Below are 18,888 nucleotides of genomic sequence, written 5' to 3'. Positions count from 1 at the left end.
TGAGCTTCCGGCAATTACCAAATTCCATGCTGGTGACAAAGTGGCCAATCTTCGATGATTGCATCTATTTAAAATGCATTACATTCCAGTGCCTTGCCTGGCATGTCATCAATTCTTGCGACTATTATTTTTATATTTTGGATTGCCGGGGAAACACATCATGACCCTGCTTAGTAGTGTTCACTCCTGGTTTCTTTACTTCCTCATCAATACAGCTGTATTGTAGCAGCTGGACCACCCCCCGCCCCCCCACCCCCCATATAATACATCGTTTAACTATTGTGAATCTCCTTGTACCCGCGACATCAGTAACATATGGCACCACATTAATCAAACACATGGGAGACTTTCTCAATGTTCCTCAGCGCAAAGCAGCGAGCATTCGTTCAGATTCGTCACGTCTCACATGAGAGTGACAACCTCACGTATGATAGAGCCTCAGGTGGGAATGTCAAAACCGCCATCTGCGTGCGCCGCCTCCTGCCTCCCGGCGGAACCTCAAGCGAGCGGCGGTTAATGCGGTTTGACCCGACCCCGACACTCGCACAACGGCGTAATCGCGGAAATGCACGCGGCAAGGAGTCTAAGTGGATTAATGGCGAGCGCGCTCCCGGTGTCATTGTGTTTTGTTAGCGCATTAGGCCTTCTGTGGCGCTCCGTCCGCAGCCGGCGCCAGAGGACAAGATGCGTGTTTGGGGGGCGGGGGCGGTGGGGGGGGGGGAAGTGTCCCTGACAGACTGAGAGGGGGCCCTGGCTGACGCCGCCGAAGGCTCTGCCAGGGCCAGACGGCACACCTTCTGCTCGCCTGGACCCTCATGGGCCTCGAGGCAGGGGGCACGCTCACACCTCACAACCCCCGTATTGATATTCATAGAAATATAGATGCAGGTGTAGATGATGTGGCTAGATTGTTAACGAGCATGTGACATGATGTACTGAACCAAATGGGGATGATGAAATTGGATGGCATCATAAAATGATGATGATGATCAAACCGGATGTGTGTAAGGTCTATGAACCTTTATTTTATTACTGTTGGAGAAATATTTGATCATTTCCACATTATTGTTGGATATCTTCCCAAATCGCTTTACTTCCCTTACACAGGTAGTGGGGATGAACGGAAATGGTCATCAGACGCTGAGTACTGCTTATAACCCCTTTTGAATATGCAGATTGAGTTTGCATGCCTGCCCGGTCGAGGTAGAATCCAGGGCACATTGAAATAAATGTGTTGTTGGATGGGCAAATCTGTGCTCAAGGGCATCTTGGTAGTTGCTATGGGAGAATATGTGCTACTGATAAACTTTCCTTTAGCTTTAGGCTCAAACTTGCAACTGGAAAACCCTGGTGGTCTTTTATCTAATGATTATGGTCTTGGTTGTTTTGTTGTTGTTTTGTCTTGTGTAAAACAATGAGAGCACCACTACACCACACCACACCATAGCAAGCCTGACTGCTCCTGTTGTAAACACTCCTGCGAACAGAAGGGGGAAGTGCCACAGAGATGTCTCTCTCCCCTCCTTTTACTGTCGACATCCTCGTCCTCTCCTTCTCACCTGTTACACTCGGATAGTCAGCTATTCTCTGTCTCTCTCTGCTTCTCTTTCTGTCTTTCTCTTTCTTTCTTTCTTTGCCTATCTCTCTCTCTCTCTCTGTCTCTCTGTCTATCTGTGTCTCTCTGTCTATCTGTGTGTGTGTCTCTCTCTCTCTCTCTCTCTCTCGTCTCTTGTAAATGCATGAAGCACCTGTGCGTGTGTTTGTGTGTGTGTTTGCATGTGTGTGTGTGTGTGTGTGTGTGTACAATGGTTTCCTGTGCACGTGGATGTCCAAAACAAAAGGTTCCGTGCCGGTGTGTGCGGTGACATGGGGAGTCTCTGGCTTTTCCAGGTCAGGCTTACCGCTAGGCCACATAATTCTGCACGACACGTCAGCGCGGGTGTTGGACTTCACTGTGAATGAAAGGGGACCAGCGGCCGCTGCTTAATCCTTATCAGAGCCAGGGAGCAAACAGCTCTGCTCTCACCACACACACACACACACACACGTTACCTGTTCTCCACCTCCGTACATGACACACACACACAAAATCATGCACGCATGCACACACGCACGCACGCACGCACGCACGCACGCACACACACACACACACACACACACACACACACACACACACACACACACACACACACACACACACACACACACACACACACACACACACACACACGAGAACCTTTGCACCTTCACACCTTGCGTCCTTCACGCCTTCCCCGTCGCCAGATGCTGCCCTCTCCCTCTACCTCCCTTCTACTCTCTCTCTTCTCCGCTTTCTCTTGCCGTTCTCCTTTCCCTTCCTCTCCCTTTCTTCATCTCTCTCTCTCTCTCTCTCTCTCTCTCTCTCTCTCTCTCTCTCTCTCTCTCTCTCTCTCTCTCTCTCCCTCTCTCCTTCTCTCTCTCTCTCTCTCCCTCTCTCCTTCTCTCTCGCTCTCTCTCTCTCGCTCTCTCTCTCTCTCCTTCTCTCTCTCTCTCCCCCCCCCCCCCCCCACCCTCCCACCCACCCACCAACTCTCCCTGTGTGACTCAGCCGCCCTCTCCGCATGGGGCCGGTTAAGGATCCCTCTGAGGAATACCAAACCGCGATGTTCCGGGGCCAGGCGGACCGAGGGCACGTTGTGATTCACCGTATGACTGAATTGTAATATTTAAGTAAGAACGATGTTTCCGGGCTTCCTCTGCAGAAGGTGGGGGCGGCGGTGGAGGGGAGGGCCGCCGCATCTCCGGTCTCCGGTCTCGGGCGAGAGCCACAGCGCGTGGGTGAAACCAAGAGATTCTCTGAGCGATATATGCATATGAGGGTGGGCGTGGCACCAGGTGACTCATGCGCGAACCGCGGCTGCTCGTCAAAGAGCAGGAGAGAGGACTCTGCGGAGATCCTTTTATTTATAGCACTTCTGGCAGTAATCAGCTTTCTCTTTTTTTTCCCTCGCTGGAGGCGAGGAAAAAGCAAACTTTCTTCCCGCTTCTTGTAGCTTGCGTCTATTTTTCTGGTGTGAATTGTTGAAGATGTGCCCAAATCTTTGTATACATGGTATATATTAAATACATATTAATATATATATTTACTGTAACACGATGTTGTATTAGCTTGCCACGATTTAAAAATAATCCTTTGCAAGTCTGAGAAGTCGGCTCCTGCTTCCGAGCTAAATGATGACACATCAGGCGGAGGTTTAGCGCTAATCCTTGTGTATGGTGAATGGTGTGTGTGTGTTGTGTATGGTGTGCGTGTTTGGGTAAGATGGTGTACACGCGCATGTGGATGTGTGTGTGTTTGTGTGTGCAAAGTGAGTTTCTCAGTGTGACACTCTCCTACTGGCAAATCAGTCACAACAATTGTGTAAGGCATAATCCCACGTTATCACCAAGTTGCCAGTGAAATGACCCAGAGCCACAATGTTCTTATTCCGCCACTGGCTTCAATTGACGTCTACAGACACATTAACATATTGTAGCATTGGGGATATCAGCAATAAGGAACCCATTGAACAATGCCGCCCTTGTCCCTTCACCTGAATCAAACATTTCCAACTGTTTCACATTCTGAAGAGTTATGTAAAGTAAATGTTGGCATTTTTTGTTAATGTTATTTGTGAAGCTACTATGAATGATGACTAGGCACACAGATGGTCAATGGACTGCATTGATAAAGCTTTTCTAACCAGCGGCCGCTAACAGGCCTTTACAATTTGTGCCTCACATTCAACCCAATCACAACAGCCAGCTGGTTTGGGAAAAGTTAGGGTTAGATAAGTTTCTCAAGGGCACCTCAACGCTTGGATATGAGGAGCCAGGGGGATGGAACCAACAAACTTCCAGTTGACAAACTTCTGAGCCACTGCTGCCCCCGACCCGACGTACGCAACCCATAAAGTGCTATTCTTGCTCACATTTCATTCTACTTAATTCAGTATTTACTAAAGTAAGTAACTAAAAAATGTAATCACATGCCAGGAAATGCATCATTTTAATGATTGATGAGCTACAATTGGTCCCAGGTGTTTCTAATGTAGGTAATTTTTAAATTGTTTTTTCTGCTTTTGGATTGGTCAGCAACTTCATCTCAGTGATTGGTTGAAGCACCCCTTGAAACCATCTTGTTCCAATACACACACACACACACACACACACACACACACACACACACACACACATTGTATTTTATTTAACCTTCATTTAACCAGGAAAGTCCCATTCAGATTAAAAACCTATTTTTCAAGTCCTGACACACAAACACAAACACACACACACACACACACACACACACACACACACACACACACACACACAGAGAGACAGACATACACACTCTCTCTCTCTCTCTCTATCACAAACACACACACACACACACACACACACACACACACACACACACACAGAACACAGGTACACACAAACACATACACAGACTATTAGTGTGTGTGTGTGTGTGTGTGTGTGTGTGTGTGTGTGTGTGTGTGTGTGTGTGTGTGTGTGCATACTTTACGTTGGCCAGTACATTATTTCTGATATGTTACACTTGTCTCATGGTTGTATACAGTACAAACATCCACAGATTTTCTTAAGGACAGAACAGCCGGCTTGTCAGCCAGGCCTTGAACGCACCAGCACCCGGTCACAACGCTTCTATTGGATTCTCTGTACACCTCTCAGGCGGTCAACCATCAGTCGGAGAGGTCGAGTCTGGTTCCAGTAGGAATTGACCTTCTAATTCAAATCTGTCACTTCCCCGGAAAACCTTTTTTATTTTGTCAGCAGTTTGGGGTGAGTTTGCGGTCAAGGTCAACCTTAAATGTATTAAATAATACATGTAACCTAGCCTCGTGAGACCATCCTGATATTCACGTTTGCCTTTCGCTATGAATATCATTCGGACTTGGCTGGGCAGTGACAGGGCACAAAGGGATGTTAAATCGCAGGAAGGCCACCATTTTGGAAGGATAGGCACATTGGAACGTTAGTTATTATGTTGTAATGTTTTTTTGGTCAATGTTTTGTAATTATTCGTGTTCTTTTTTTTTCTTCTAATTTAATCGGGAAACATTGTTGTGTTTGAAACTGCCACAGTGTTTCTCATTCAAGACATGGCAAAACAAAGCATTCATTAGCCAAGGTTACAGGATGTTTGCATTGATTCAGGATCTTACTGTGCAACTCTCCTGAGTCTTCTATATACGGTCGAGAAAGTCCCGCCTCCGCGCTGATTGGTGCTAGCATTTTCACATTTTTGGTAAAGGCTTTCAACGGGGCGCAAGGTCAGTCCGATCCACGGAGAGACCCGGAACGGGAACTCAGGGGCAGGGGACGGTGGGATTCACACTGCCCAACGTGGTAGACAAGGGTCTGATGGTCATTCTGTACGTGATCTGCCGGTTATCTGATCCAGACTCTGCCTGTCACCACACGTCACGTCCCACAGCTTTTGGCTAAAAGGGCTTCACTTAATTGATTCACGTGAACATCTTACCGGGCAGCCCCTCTAAAACAGAACCTTGTCTCAGCCCTGCTCCCATAGATCAAAGCGGATCAGTTCAGAGAAGATGTTCATGGATTTTACAATTCCCCTCGTCCCTGTGCCCCCCTTCCACCTTATAAACTCAACACTTGATATTATTATTCCAATGGGGTTTCTCTCGCTCACTTACACTGTGTCATTTCCTCTATATATCATCCTCTAAGTCGTTCATTCATCGCCTCTCTCTCGCTCTCTCTCTCTGTTTTTTATCTCTTTTACTCATTCTCACCCATTGTCTAGGTCCGTCATTCATCTCCCTCTCTCTGCCTCTCAGCCGCTCTCTCATTCACTTCTTCTTCAATTCTAAGCCAGTAATTGATCTCTCTCTCTCTCTCCATCTCTCTCTCTCTCTCTCTCTCTCTCTCTCTCTCTCATCTCTCTCTCTCTCTCTCTCTCTCTCTCTCTCTCTCTCTCTCTCTCTCTCTCTCTCTCTCTCTCTCTCTCTCTCTCTCTCTCTCTTTCACGTTCTTTGTCATTCATTGTCTCAATCTAAAGTCTTTTGGCCGTCTATGTACCTATACTCACCACTCACTGATGTTCTGACCTTCACTCTCTCCCTCATTCTCCCTCTTAGTCTCTCTCCCTCTCTCTGCATCTCTCTCCTCACCATTTGAATGTGGGTGTGTGTGTGTTTCTTTCAGCCACGCCACACAGCAGCAGACCAACAAAGTCATCACGAGTACGAGTCAACTCATCAAGCAGCTCTCTGACATCATCAGCAGCTCTTCACGGGTAGGCTGTGGATTAATTCTGTGGCTTTGACTTTGACTTTGACTCTTTATTTCGATGAAAGAAAAACAAATACAAACAGACGTTCCATTTGAAAAGCAATGTAAACCCTGACATGGTGTTGTGTTGTTCTGTAATGCAGCAGGATCGCCTTCGCCTCACCCGGTTAAAGACTGAGCTGTCGGAGTCGGTCCAGCGCTATGCCGACCTGCAGAAGGTCACCTCTTCCCTCTTGCTTGGCCCTGCTGTTTAAATGGCGCTTATACCACTTGTCCATCTGAAGTCATCTATAATGTTGTCAAATGTCAAATGGGGAGAGGCTCATCTCTGTATTCAAGAGGTTTGAGGATGACGCATTGTATTTAATTAGTAGTAATAGTGGTCATAATCGTATTTAAATAGTAGTCATAGTTTATTACTTGATACATTGTCCCATCTTTCTTCTTCAGTGTTCCCTCATTGTAACTTCCTACTTTATACCTTAATGTAGTGGTGTCGTTTTTTTTGTTCCCTTCATTCTATTAATTTTATTGAATTTGAAAAATGAACTTGAAAAGTAAATCCCAAGCTATTATTTGTCTTGCTCTTTCAGAAAATCGCAGACCGCACAAGAGCCTTACTTCCCCCGGCACAGAAGGAAAATAAGGTGAGGCGACTTGTAGCCAGCCCACTCTCTGAACCTCTATCTCTCCACTTGGTACGATGGCCCTGCTCCCTCTTATTTCTCCTCTCTTTTGACTTTTCTTCCTCTGTTATTTTGTTCTCTTCCTCCAATGACAATAGACGCCTTCACTGTCTGAAGAGAGCTGGTTCTTTGTTAAATAATTTGCATAATAACAGCCATATATATTATATATACTGCATATATATAAAAAATGTGTGAATGAGTGAAGTCCATGTAAACAATGAAGCTAATTTTATTTCCCATTAATGCAATGCTGCATTTAAATGACTTGAGTTGAATTTTGAGTTATAACACTGCTTGGACAGTACTGAAGTAGTACTGAATTCCTCCAGCATAATGTTTAAGGGGCCTTGCTTCAGAAATCCGCCTTGGTGTTCACAAACATAAATAAAAATCATTCAGGTCTGGTTTCCATTCATTAAAAAACACAAAACATAGATTTCCCTTCCAGCTACATTGCAGTTGGCTTTGAATTTCCAGTCACACGCGTCCACACAGCCTCCATTCAGTAGGAAATAAAAGAATGTTCTTGCGGTGACGTGTTTCAGCAAATGTTATGCAAATGAAGTATTTCAGCTCTGCCTGTTTCTCTTACTTTGAAGTTCTTATTGTTAACCAGAAGGACTGCAGGTCATAAAACCTCAAAAGGTACTTCTGCTTTCTCTAGAAGGTACCGCTGGCTCCATGATCAAATAAAACACGGTTTGTTCCCGGACTCCCAGGGCTGGAAATGGCACTGTTTACTTGTTCAGATCACAATCACTAGAAGAGTCCTATTAAGATTCCCTTTGGCCTCCGCATAGATCTCCTCCATGTTAAAGTCACAAGGCACTGCTTCTGTGAATGTTAGACAAAGAGTGTCTACTTTGTTTAGCTTAGTTAATCTTATGATAAATTGCCGTACATGCAGACCATTGTGAAAGTACACACACTTGAGAACATACCGCCAGGTCAGTGGATACACAAGGCTTTATTTACTATTTCTAGTACTACGAATCCTCTCCTTGAACCGTTACCTTATCGTGGTGGAGAGGTTTGCATGTCCCTGTGAACCTGAGGGCTGTCTGGAGTCATGTGCTCCTGGTAGGGTCTCCCATGGCAGAGTGGTCTCAGGTGAGGGGCCAGACTAAGAATGGTTCACCAAGACCCCATGAACAAACAAAATAGAGGAGGAGAGACCCTGCCCAGAGGAAGCCCGGGGCCCCAAGCGCCTGGTGGCCAGGTTTGCCACAGAGCCCGGCCGGGCACAGCCCGAACAAGCTACGTGCCCCCCCCCCCCCCTTCGTCCTGTGGGCCCACCACCTGCAGGGAGACCTGCTGGGGTCGGGTGCGCTGCCACATGGGTGGCAGTGAAAGTCAGGGGTCCCGACGGACCAGACCCGAGCGGCAGAAGCTGGCTCTGGGGACATGGAACGTCACCTCACTGTGGGGAAAGGAACCGGAGCTTGTGAGGGAGGTGGAGCGCTACCAGTTAGATCTGGTGGGGCTTACCTCTACGCACAGTCTCAGCTCTGGTACCGTACTCCTGGATAGGGGTTGGACTCTATTCTTCTCCGGAGTTGCCCAGGGCGTGAGGTGCCGGGCGGGTGTGGGGATACTCATAAATCCCCGGCTGAGCGCTGCGGTGTTGGAGTTTACCCTGGTGGACGAGAGGGTCGCCTCCCAATGCCTAAGGGTGGTGGGGGGGAAAACTCTGACTGTTGTTTGTGTGTATGCACCGAACAGCAGTTCAGAGTACTCGGCCTTCTTGGAGACCCTGAATGGATTCCTGTATGAGGCTCCAGTAGGGGACTCTGTAGTTCTGCTGGGAGACTTGAACGCCCACGTGGGCAATGACGGAGGCACCTGGAGAGGTGTGGTGGGGAGGAACGGCCTCCCTGATCTAAACCCGAGTGGTCGTTTGTTACTGGACTTCTGTGCTAGTCATGGATTGTCCATAACGAACACCATGTTTGAACATAAGAGTGCTCATAAGTGTACCTGGTACCAGAGTACCCTAGGCCGAAGATCGATGATCGATTTTGTGATCGTGTCAGCTGATCTGAGGCCTTATGTTTTGGACACTCGGGTGAAGAGAGGGGCGGAACTGTCAACTGACCACCATCTGGTGGTGACTTGGATCAGGGAATGGGGGAAGATTCTGGACAGACCTGGTAAGCCCAAACAGGTAGTGCGGGTGAATTGGGAACGTCTGGAGGAGGCCCCCGTCCTAGAGATCTTCAACTCACACCTCCGGCTGAGCTTTTCTAGCATTCCTGTGGAGGTTGGGGGCATTGAGCCGGAGTGGGCGGTGTTCAAAGCCTTCATTGCTGAAGCTGCGGCGGTGAGCTGTGGCCTCAGGGTCTTAGGTTCCTCATGGGGAGGTAACCCTCGGACACCGTGGTGGACACCGGTGGTCAGGGAAGCCGTCCGACTGAAGAAGGAGGCCTTCCGGGGTATGTTATCCCGGAGGACTCCTGACGCAGTTGCAGGGTACCGGCGGGCTCGAAGGGCTGCAGCCGCTGCCGTGTCAGAGGCTAAGCAGTGGGTGTGGGAGAAGTTCAAAGAGGCGATGGAGAAGGACTTTCGGTCGGCACCAAAGTGTTTCTGGAAGACCATCCGACACCTCAGAAGGGGGAAACGGGGAAACATCCAAGCTGTGGGACTCTGTTGACCTCAACTGAGGAGGTAGTCGAACGTTGGAAGGAACACTTTGAGGAACTCCTGAATCCAACTAACACGCCCTCTATGATGGAGGGAGAGCTCGAGGTTGATGGTGGTTCATCATCAATTTCCCTGGTGGAAGTCACTGAGGTAGTTAAACATCTCCGCAGTGGCAAAGCCCCAGGGATTGATGAGATCCAGCCAGAAATGCTAAAAGCTCTGGGTGTTGAGGGGCTGTCATGGTTGACACACCTATTCAACATTGCGTGGGAGTCTGGTACAGTGCCAAAGGAGTGGCAAACCGGGGTGGTGGTTCCCCTGTTCAAAAAGGGGGACCAGAGAGTGTGTTCCAATTACCGGAGTATCACACTTCTCAGCCTCCCTGGGAAAGTCTACTCTAAGGTGCTGGAAAGGAGGGTTTAGCCGATTGTCAAACCTCAGATTGAAGAGGAACAATGCGGTTTCCGCCCTGGACGTGGAACTACGGACCAGCTCTTCACTCTCGCAAGGATCCTGAGGGGGCCTGGGAGTATGCCCATTCGGTCTACATGTGTTTTGTGGATCTGTAGAAGGCATATGACTGGGTCCCCCGGGAGAAACTGCGGGAGGTGCTGCAGGAGTATGGGGTAAGGGGGTCACTCCTCAGGGCCATCCAATCTCCGTACCCCCAAAGCGAGAGCTGTGTCCGCGTTCTCGGCAGCCAGTCAGTTCCGTTCCTGGTGGGTGTTGGCCTCCGCCAGGGCTGCACTTTGTCACCAATCCTGTTTGTGATATTCATGGACAGGATATCAAGGCGTAGTCGTGGTGGGGAGGGGTTGCAGTTCTGTGATCTGAGGATCTCAACACTGCTCTTTGCAGATGATGTGGTCCTGATGGCATCATCGGCCTATGACCTTCAGCACTCACTGGATTGGCTGGCAGCCGAGTGTGAAGCGGCTGGGATGAGGATCAGCACCACTAAATCTGAGGCCATGACTAAGGAAACCGGTGGATTGCCTTCTTGCTTTGTCCAAAGCCAAAGTGGTTTGCCATTTATAAATGAGTGACCAGGTTATGCAATGATTACTCATATTAAAGTGGAGCATTAGATCCAAGCATTAGGTTCAAAACAGAACTTACACAAAAGTTCAAAACAGAACTTCCACACAAATCTGCAGTCATTCAAAGTGCATAGCGATGATTCAGTTGCAATGACCGCTTGGTTGAGTGTCTGTGTGTCTTTGTTGTGCAGGGGGGCGAAGGTTGTGGATTTTCCATCTCTGTTGTAGATCAAGCGGAACGACAGGACAGGACGATGATTCACCACGCGCATAAAACTACTAAAATAACAACAGGCGCCTTAAGGTTCCATCACTGTCATAAATATGGAATAAGCGAGCAACACTTTTTCTGATTGGTTCCACATCCCTCCACCTAGCCCTTCTTTCCTCCAGACGGCCTCCAAAATGAAAATCCGAGTCCTGAGATGTCATGTCGAGCTGAAGCTACGCACGTGGACGTGGATGTGTCCTGCATGAAAGCGGATGTTTTCCCTCGTCCTGGAGTGTGTGTGTGTGTGTGTGTGTGTGTGTGGCAGAAGAGGGGTGGGAAGGATGTTGTGGAGATGGCTGACGAGCGATGAGTCAGAACGTCGGGCCGGGACCAAAAGACATGTGTGACTCAGCGATGGTTAGTCCTTGTGTCCTGACCCGCACTGGCCCACTGCTCCGGTGGATCTGTGCAGTCAGCCAGAGAGTGCAGGAATGTATTAACAATGCATCAGATCAACATAGTCTGATGTCTGTGTGTGTGTGTGTGTGTCTGACTGTTTCTATGCATGTGCGTGTGTATGTGTGTGTGCGTGTGTGTGTATGCACATGAGTGTGCCTGTGTGTGTGTGTGTGTGTGTGTGTGTGTGTGTGTGTGTGTGTGCGCGCACACATGATTGTGTGTGTGTATGTGTGTGTGTGCGTGTGTCCTCAGAGTCCCCAGACTCCGTTCACTGAGCTGTGTGAGGAGGGTCCCCTCTTCGGCGGCGCCGAGGGTCCGGAGGGCAGCATCCAGGCCTTCCTGTCGGAGATCAGCGAGGACGACGTGGCGGCCCTGCGGCAGAGGGAGGAGGCGCTGCTGCAGATCGAGGTAGAGCCCCCCCTCCCCCCCCCCACCAAGTCCCAAGCCACCGTCGCTCATAGCGAGAGGAAAACAAAACTCATCAAAGTCAAAGTCAGCTTTATGGTCAATTCCAAACCAGGTGCCAGACAAACAGAGGAATCGAAAAGAGGTTTATCTCCGACCCAAGGTGCAATAAGGAGAAAATTATGTAAAATAAAATATTACAATAAATACATTCTAAGTAGGGCAAACGGTAAGGCAAAACAAAACGGTATATATATAAGATGAAGTAAAAAAAAAGTTAATATATATAAATAGATGGAAATGTGCAATATGAGTTCTGGGGGGGGGGGGGGGGGGGTGCAAATGACGAAAAACAACGGCAGCTGCGGTGTTGTCTCTGTGCAGTGTGTTTGACCGAATCCAAACGCTGCAAAATGATACCTTCCATTGTGATTGATCATCCGATTTAATAACATACCATATTGGTTTCAATAGAAAATTAATTTAGACAGCAAACATTCAAACAATATTTCTATATATTGTCTCCCATGGCTGCGCGAGCCCCCGCTGTCTTGGTAACGGAGCACTCCAGACACGGCTCTATCTCCCACTCCCAATCCACAAAGCTTATTAGTATTTGGTCACAGTCGCCTCATGCTGCTGCAGTCCAGTGAATGGTGGCCCAATTACCACGCTGCGTAGACAGCCATGTTTGTTCCTTTACCTGGCGGGAAAGTGTGAGCAGAATGGCAACAATGTCAGGTGCCGCTTTGAATGGCCATGAACATAAGCCTCCCGTGATATGTGTGTGTGTGTGTGTGTGTGCGTGTGTTAGTGTTTGTGTGTGTGTGATAGCATGTCATGTTGCCTTGACCGCAAGTGGCCTGGCACTCAGCCTGGCTCTGATGGGAGCCTTATGAGGCTGGAGCTTTTGTTCGGCTTCCATCCAAAGAAAAGATAACAACCCACTGTGGCACAGGTCTGAAACGAACAAAAGTTCGGGAGCAAGGAAGCAAGCGGTGACTTTTATTTTTTTAGCGTTTATTTTTTTCTGAACTCCATCACGACTTGTTAACCGTAGAACCCTGCTACATTCTTCTTCTTTTTCTTCTTCCTCTTCTCTGGAGCCCGTCGATGTTGCTTTTCAGGCAGTATTTTGAAAGCCGCCAACCCCTTTCAAAGTTCTTTTCGGGGCGGATCAAAGCGGACGGCCGTGGCTTGCATATCGGTCTACCTTTTGCTCCGGCCCATTCGCTGGCTTGTCAGTTTGTCACTAATGATCATCTCCCCCCCCCCGCCGCCACATTTTCGACGTGTTCCCCGTAGCTTAATGAAGATGTATCTCTGTGCCCAGTCACTGCCAACTTCATCAGAGCTGGAACCAAGCAGCCACGGATTCTCGTCAACCTGGAGCGTCAATCGGGCCCTTACAGAGTGACACGCAGCCACGCAGAGAGAGGGAGAGAGAGAAAGAGAGAGGGAGGGGAGGCGAGAGGGAGAGGGAGAGAGAGAGAGGGAGGGCGGGGTATTGAGGGAGGTAGGGAGAGAGAGATATAGAGAGGGAAAGAAAGGCAGAGGGAGAGATGGAGGGAAGGAGAGCATAAGCAATCGAGAGAGAGAGAGAGAGAGAGAAAGACGGCACGAAGGATGCAGAAGAGAGAGAGAGAAAAAAATCCAAAGAGAAAGAGATAGAGAGAGAGGGCCTCTGATGTGACTGACAGCTTCATTTCAGAAAAAGACGTGGAGATGCAGAGAGTCCGATGATGGCTGTTCAGGCCTGTCCCGTGATATCGTGGTACCAGCTGGATAAGCGTCAGCGTCAGAGTCAGAGCCGGGGCGGAGCTGAGGGACACGAGACGTTGTGTCTTTTGGCCGACTGATAGCATCTGACAACTTGCTTTCCATACATCTACGCTTCCCATCCGCCACATATCCCCACACATACAGACACACAGGCACTCAGTCACACAAACACACACACACACACACACACACACACACACACACACATACAAACACAGTCACACAAACTCACAGGCATGCCGATACACACACACACGCAATCACACACACACATACACACACACCTATACACACACATATACATGCATACAAACAGACTCACACACATACACACACACCCACAGGCACCCAGATACACACACAGGCACCCAGACACACAAATGCATACACACACACACACACTCACACACACACACACTTCAATCCATCTTACCGAATGCTTCTCCTGTCTCTTTTCATACCCGCTCTCCTTCCTCTCTCCTTTCACTCTTCCTACTCCTACGACTCCCATTCCACTAAATCAACAGCGGTTCAGGCAGGTTTGAGACGTTCTGCCGTCTCTCCCGTCCTCGCCTGTCTGTCTTCTCCCCCGGTGACCACGGGGAAGCGTCTGTCATCTCTATCAAAGCCCGGCTCTCGGGGAACTCCTGTTGATCCGCGGCTGAGGGCTGGTTAAGCCCCCATCTCTGCGTAATGTCGGCAGAGAGACTGAAGATGAGCAAACTCAGTCACTTAACCTCCCTGCCCCTCCCCAATACAGGTCTGGGTGATGAAACCAACCAACCAACATCGCTCCGGGCTTCACTAAAACATCCCTTACCAATTTCATCTGGGGGACTGTCTCCCTTGTACCGATTCCGCTGGAGATAATTTACCATGTGTGCACGTGCGCACTCGCCACAAAGCACGGGGTTTGTGCACAAACTCACCATACAACTACTTTGAATAACGTCTTATCACAAAGATAAGTCGCCAAAATGCTACACTGTCATCGTTGGCCGACGAACGCTCTTTGGGAGAATCGGTACAACGTCTCACACGGACGGAGCGACGAGGTGCGGCGGGAGTTCACCTCCTCAGCGTGCCCCTCTCTCTCTCCTTACTCCCCGCTACACCATCCCCTCTTTCATACGTCTAATGATCACGGCATGGATACCCAGCCCTACCCTACAATAGCCTTTTTCAATCCAATCCAAACGTAATCCAATCCGGTCCCACCCATCCCATCATGATAAGTTCCCCTCCCCCCCTTCCCTCCGTCCCCCCCCCGTCCCCGTCCCCCGTCCCCCCCCCATAGCTGTAGACTGGCCGCCTCTCTCGTCCTATGCTGACCTCTCTCGGAGCCCCGGAGCCCGTGTAGTGCTAGAAGTTTTTTGTACCAGTAGAGACAACGCCTGGGGTCCCAGCGGCCCCTCCGAAACATACCTTGGCACGGGGGATCATTTCATCAAGAATGAATTCATATAAGAAAGGGAAGAAAGAAGAATGGGAGGGAAAAAAAGAAAAGGAGCCAAGGGCAAAACAGAGGACAGCTTTCAAGGATAAATCTGAATACAACACCAGAGAGAGAGAGAGTGAGAGAGAGAGAGAGAGAGAGAGAGAGACAGTGAGAGTGAGAGAGAGAGAGAGAGAGAGAGAGAGAAATGGATAGATAGATAGAGAGGGAGAGAGAAGAGGGAAACAGCGAGAGATAAAGAGTGATCACCCAAGTACACACATACAGACACTCTCTCCCACACACACACACACACACACACACACACACACACACACACACACACACACACACACACACACACACACACACACACACACACACACACACACACACAAACACACGCACGCACGCACGCACACACACACACGGCTTAATAGATGTACACACCATGGCACGTGTTTGCCCTACCAATGCACCGCCCAGACCCCAGACATTAGATCTCGGTGGTTTTACCCTTGAGTGAAGACAGGCACAGTAGTTACACATTAAGAAAAATAGCACCAGCAGCCCTATATATACCCAGTACCCCCAGTAAGCCCCAAGCCCCACCAGTCAGGCCACAGCAAGCCCCACCAGCCAGCACACCACACCACAGCCACCAGGCCTTGCATGAAAACATAACATCTCAAAATAGATGTTAGCAAACACACTTTCCCTGTCTTTCCCTTTTATATTCTTGTCTTTGTCCTTCTTATCACCCACTGATTTATAGGAGTGCACTGTCAAATCGCCTTGTAACTAACACACTTAGCCAAAGGTAATTTTCCAGTGCAACAGGCATGACGTAATTGTACGCTGGGGGGGGGGGGTGTTGGTTGGGAGGAAGGGGTTCTTTCAACACTGTCCTCTGTCTGACGAGGTCCCCTCTCTGCCCTGTCCCCTCTCAGCCCTGTCCCCTGTCTGACGGTGTCCCCTCTCCCCTGTACCCTCTCTGCCCTGTCCCCTCTCTGCCCTGTCCCCTCTCAGCCTCTCATCCCTGTCCTGTCCCCTCTACCCTGTCCCCTGTCTGCCCTGTCCCCTCTCTGCCCTGTCCCCTCTCTACCCTGTCCCCTCTCTGCCCTGTCCCCTCTCTGCCCTGTCCCATCTCTACCATGTCCCCTCTCAGCCCTGTCCCCTCTCTGTCCTGTCCCCTCTCTGCCCTGTCCCCTCTCAGTCCTGTCCCCTCTCTACCCTGTCCCCTCTGTCCTGTCCCCTCTCTACCCTGTCCCTTGTCTGATGGGGTTCCTTCTCTGCCCTGTCCCCTCTCTACCCTGTCCCCTCTCAGTCATGTCCCCTCTCAGTCCTGTCCCCTCTCAACCCTGTCCCCTCTCAGTCCTGTCCCCTCTCAGTCCTGTCCCCTCTCTACCCTGTCCCGTCTCAGTCATGTCCCCTCTCTGCCCTGTCCCTTCTCTGCCCTGTCCCCTCTCTGCCCTGTCCCCTCTCAGCCCTGTCCCCTCTCAGCCCTGCCCCACTCTGCCCTGTCCCCTCTGTGCCCTTCAAGGCGTGCTTACAGCCTTCATTAATGGGGGTTTGTCTTATAGGTCTCCAGGGGGTCGGAAACATTTGATTTGTGCATTATAAACTTTTTATTCATTGAGGGCAAAATAAAAAAAAATAAAAACAGATGTCTCATGCTCAGGCCCCTTGCAGGCAGTCTGGGAAAATATTGTAATTTTTGCTCTCTCTCTCTCTCTCTCTCTCTCTCTCTCTCTCTCTCTCTCTCTCTCTCTCTCCCCCCCCCCCCTCTCTCCCCCTCTCTCTCTCTCTCTCTCTCTCTCTCTCTCTCTCTCTCTCTCTCTCTCTCTCTCTCTCTCTCTCTCTCTCTCTCTCTCTCTCTCTCTCTCTCTCTCTGCCATCTCCTTTAACCAGTAACCGTGGACGTAAATCTGCTTAACAGTTTCTCTGTGACATCGTGTCCTCACCACCCCCTGCCCCCACAGATGCCTTTGGGTTTGGTTGGATATGTGGAAAGAATTTCATATCAGCTGTGTTAAACACACACATTATAGTGATAAATATTATGTGAGAGAGAGAGAGAGAAAGGGAGAGAGAGAGAAAGGGAGACTGAGAGATAGAAATTAGGATCAAAAGAGTGATGGAGGCATGGTAGATAGTAAGAGATTGAAATAGATTGTGAGAGAGAGAGAGAAAGAGAGAGAGAGAAAGAGAGAGAGAGAGAGAGAGATGGAGCGATGATAGATAGAGAGATTGAGAGATAAAGAGTGAGGGATGGAGGGATGGCAGAGAGAGAAATTGAGATAGAGAGAGAGAGGTGAAGGGATGCAGATAAAGAGATTGAGAGAAGAGAGTGATGGAGGGATGGCAGAGAGAGAGATTGATAGAGAGGGAGAGAGAGACAAATGGAGGGATGGCAGAGAGAGAGAGAGAGATGAAGGGATGGCAGATAGAGAGAGATTGAGGGATAGCAGATTGAGAGAGAAATTAAGACAGGTCTATGGAAATTGAGGTGAGGATGAATGTATTGGAGAGCACAATAAATAAACACATTCATCACAATGAAAGAGGGAGAAAAAAATGGAATGAGACTATGACTGCATGAGTAAGGCAAACAGAATAAGTGTCTCTGCAGGGGTGCGGCGGCAGTGGTGGTGGTTGTGGAGGTAGGTAGGTGGGTGGGGATGGGGGTCTCACCTGTTAGAGGCTAGCAAAGCGCTGTCTAAATAGTGTAGACGCACTGCAGGGGGAGAGAGACGGGTGGGCGTTGAGCAGAGCTTGCAGCGTATTTAGCTAACCCCTCCCTGATCCCCTGCTTACCCAAATCATTGGCGTAGTAACCGTAACCACCCCCCCCCCATACCCGCACGTGGCATGGCCGCTAAAGAAAGGGCTTGACGTCGTTTTCACCGTGACACGGCCCCTGCATCACCGGGCTAACTGGGGACGGCATTAGCATGTGTCTCGGGAGCGTTTGATGTGGCCTTCTGATGGTCTGAGCGACAGGGTGCTAATATACAGACAGAGTGAGCGGGCTAGTCTATCTTTTCGCTGATTCCTTCCACTCACTGTCACATGCTGTCCCCGTGTCCCGTGGCCATCTTGGAGAACGGTACAGTTGTAATTACTTTTTTAACGTTTTTTGTGCGGAAGAATCGGCATGGTAGAAATGTGTTTAACCCGCAATGTTTTGAAGACAGAAAAATGTACTCAAATTAGAAACAAGAAAACAAGAAATCCAATAAAGGGACACATTTGATCCTCTCCATCTACCTGAGAATCTGCTGTTTCCGCTTCTTCAGACACGAGGTGTATCCCTATAGGGCTCCTATCTCCCAGATGCCACATGACTCAGGACACCAAAGAAATAAATCAAAGGGGAAGAGGCCCCGGCGACTGAGGTGTCAGTCATAATGCGCCTCTGGGATGCTTCTTTTTGTGTCCCTTTTTTTTTTCCCGTCATCTCAGCCCTGCAGTTTAATCGTGTTCTGCGCCGTCTCTGTTTTGTCCCCGCTACGTCAGACGGAGCTGATGTCTAAGTCGTCGTCTGACATTTCACTTCTGTGATAACACAAAGGCAGATGTAAGCCTTTCTTGATGGACACCTGTACACCTTATAGGGGTCTTAATGTTCCCCCCCCCAAGGCAATCACTCCTTCCTCCCTCACTCCCTTCCTCCAACTATCACTCCCTCCCTCCTTCCTCCCTCACTCCCTTCCTCCCTCTATCCCTCCCTCCCTCCTTCCCTCTCTCACTCCCTTCCTCCCACTATCCCTCCCTACCTCCTTCCCTCCACCTAGCCCTCCCCCCTCCTTCCCTCCCTCCCCCCCTTCCTCCCTCACTCCCTCCCTCCCCCCTTCCTCCCTCACTCCCTCCCTCTGCCCTTCCTCCTCCCTTCCTCCCTCCTCCCTTAATGATTCTGGTTGA

General features: G+C 49.5%; 1 protein-coding gene across 2 annotated transcripts in view; it reads left to right on the top strand.

Annotated features, from left to right (window-relative positions):
- Nucleotides 1-18,888, top strand: part of tsnare1 (T-SNARE Domain Containing 1) — a gene marked incomplete at both ends in the record, with an annotated part of 38,480 nt that overhangs the window by 7,836 nt on the left and 11,756 nt on the right. The window contains 4 exons of one of the 2 annotated variants that reach the window (XM_084472352.1): nt 6,217-6,307; nt 6,447-6,521; nt 6,897-6,950; nt 11,595-11,750. In XM_084472352.1, coding sequence (XP_084328478.1) covers nt 6,217-6,307; nt 6,447-6,521; nt 6,897-6,950; nt 11,595-11,750 — 376 coding nt within the window. Of the gene's footprint in view, nt 1-6,216; nt 6,308-6,446; nt 6,522-6,896; nt 6,963-11,594; nt 11,751-18,888 lie in introns of both variants that reach the window. The other variant, XM_084472351.1, reaches the window with a different exon arrangement.

The sequence above is a fragment of the Micromesistius poutassou genome (genome assembly GCF_964030765.1).
Source record: "Micromesistius poutassou genome assembly, chromosome: 8".
Lineage (NCBI taxonomy): Eukaryota > Metazoa > Chordata > Actinopteri > Gadiformes > Gadidae > Micromesistius > Micromesistius poutassou.
This window is presented reverse-complemented; position numbering and strand designations above follow the sequence as displayed.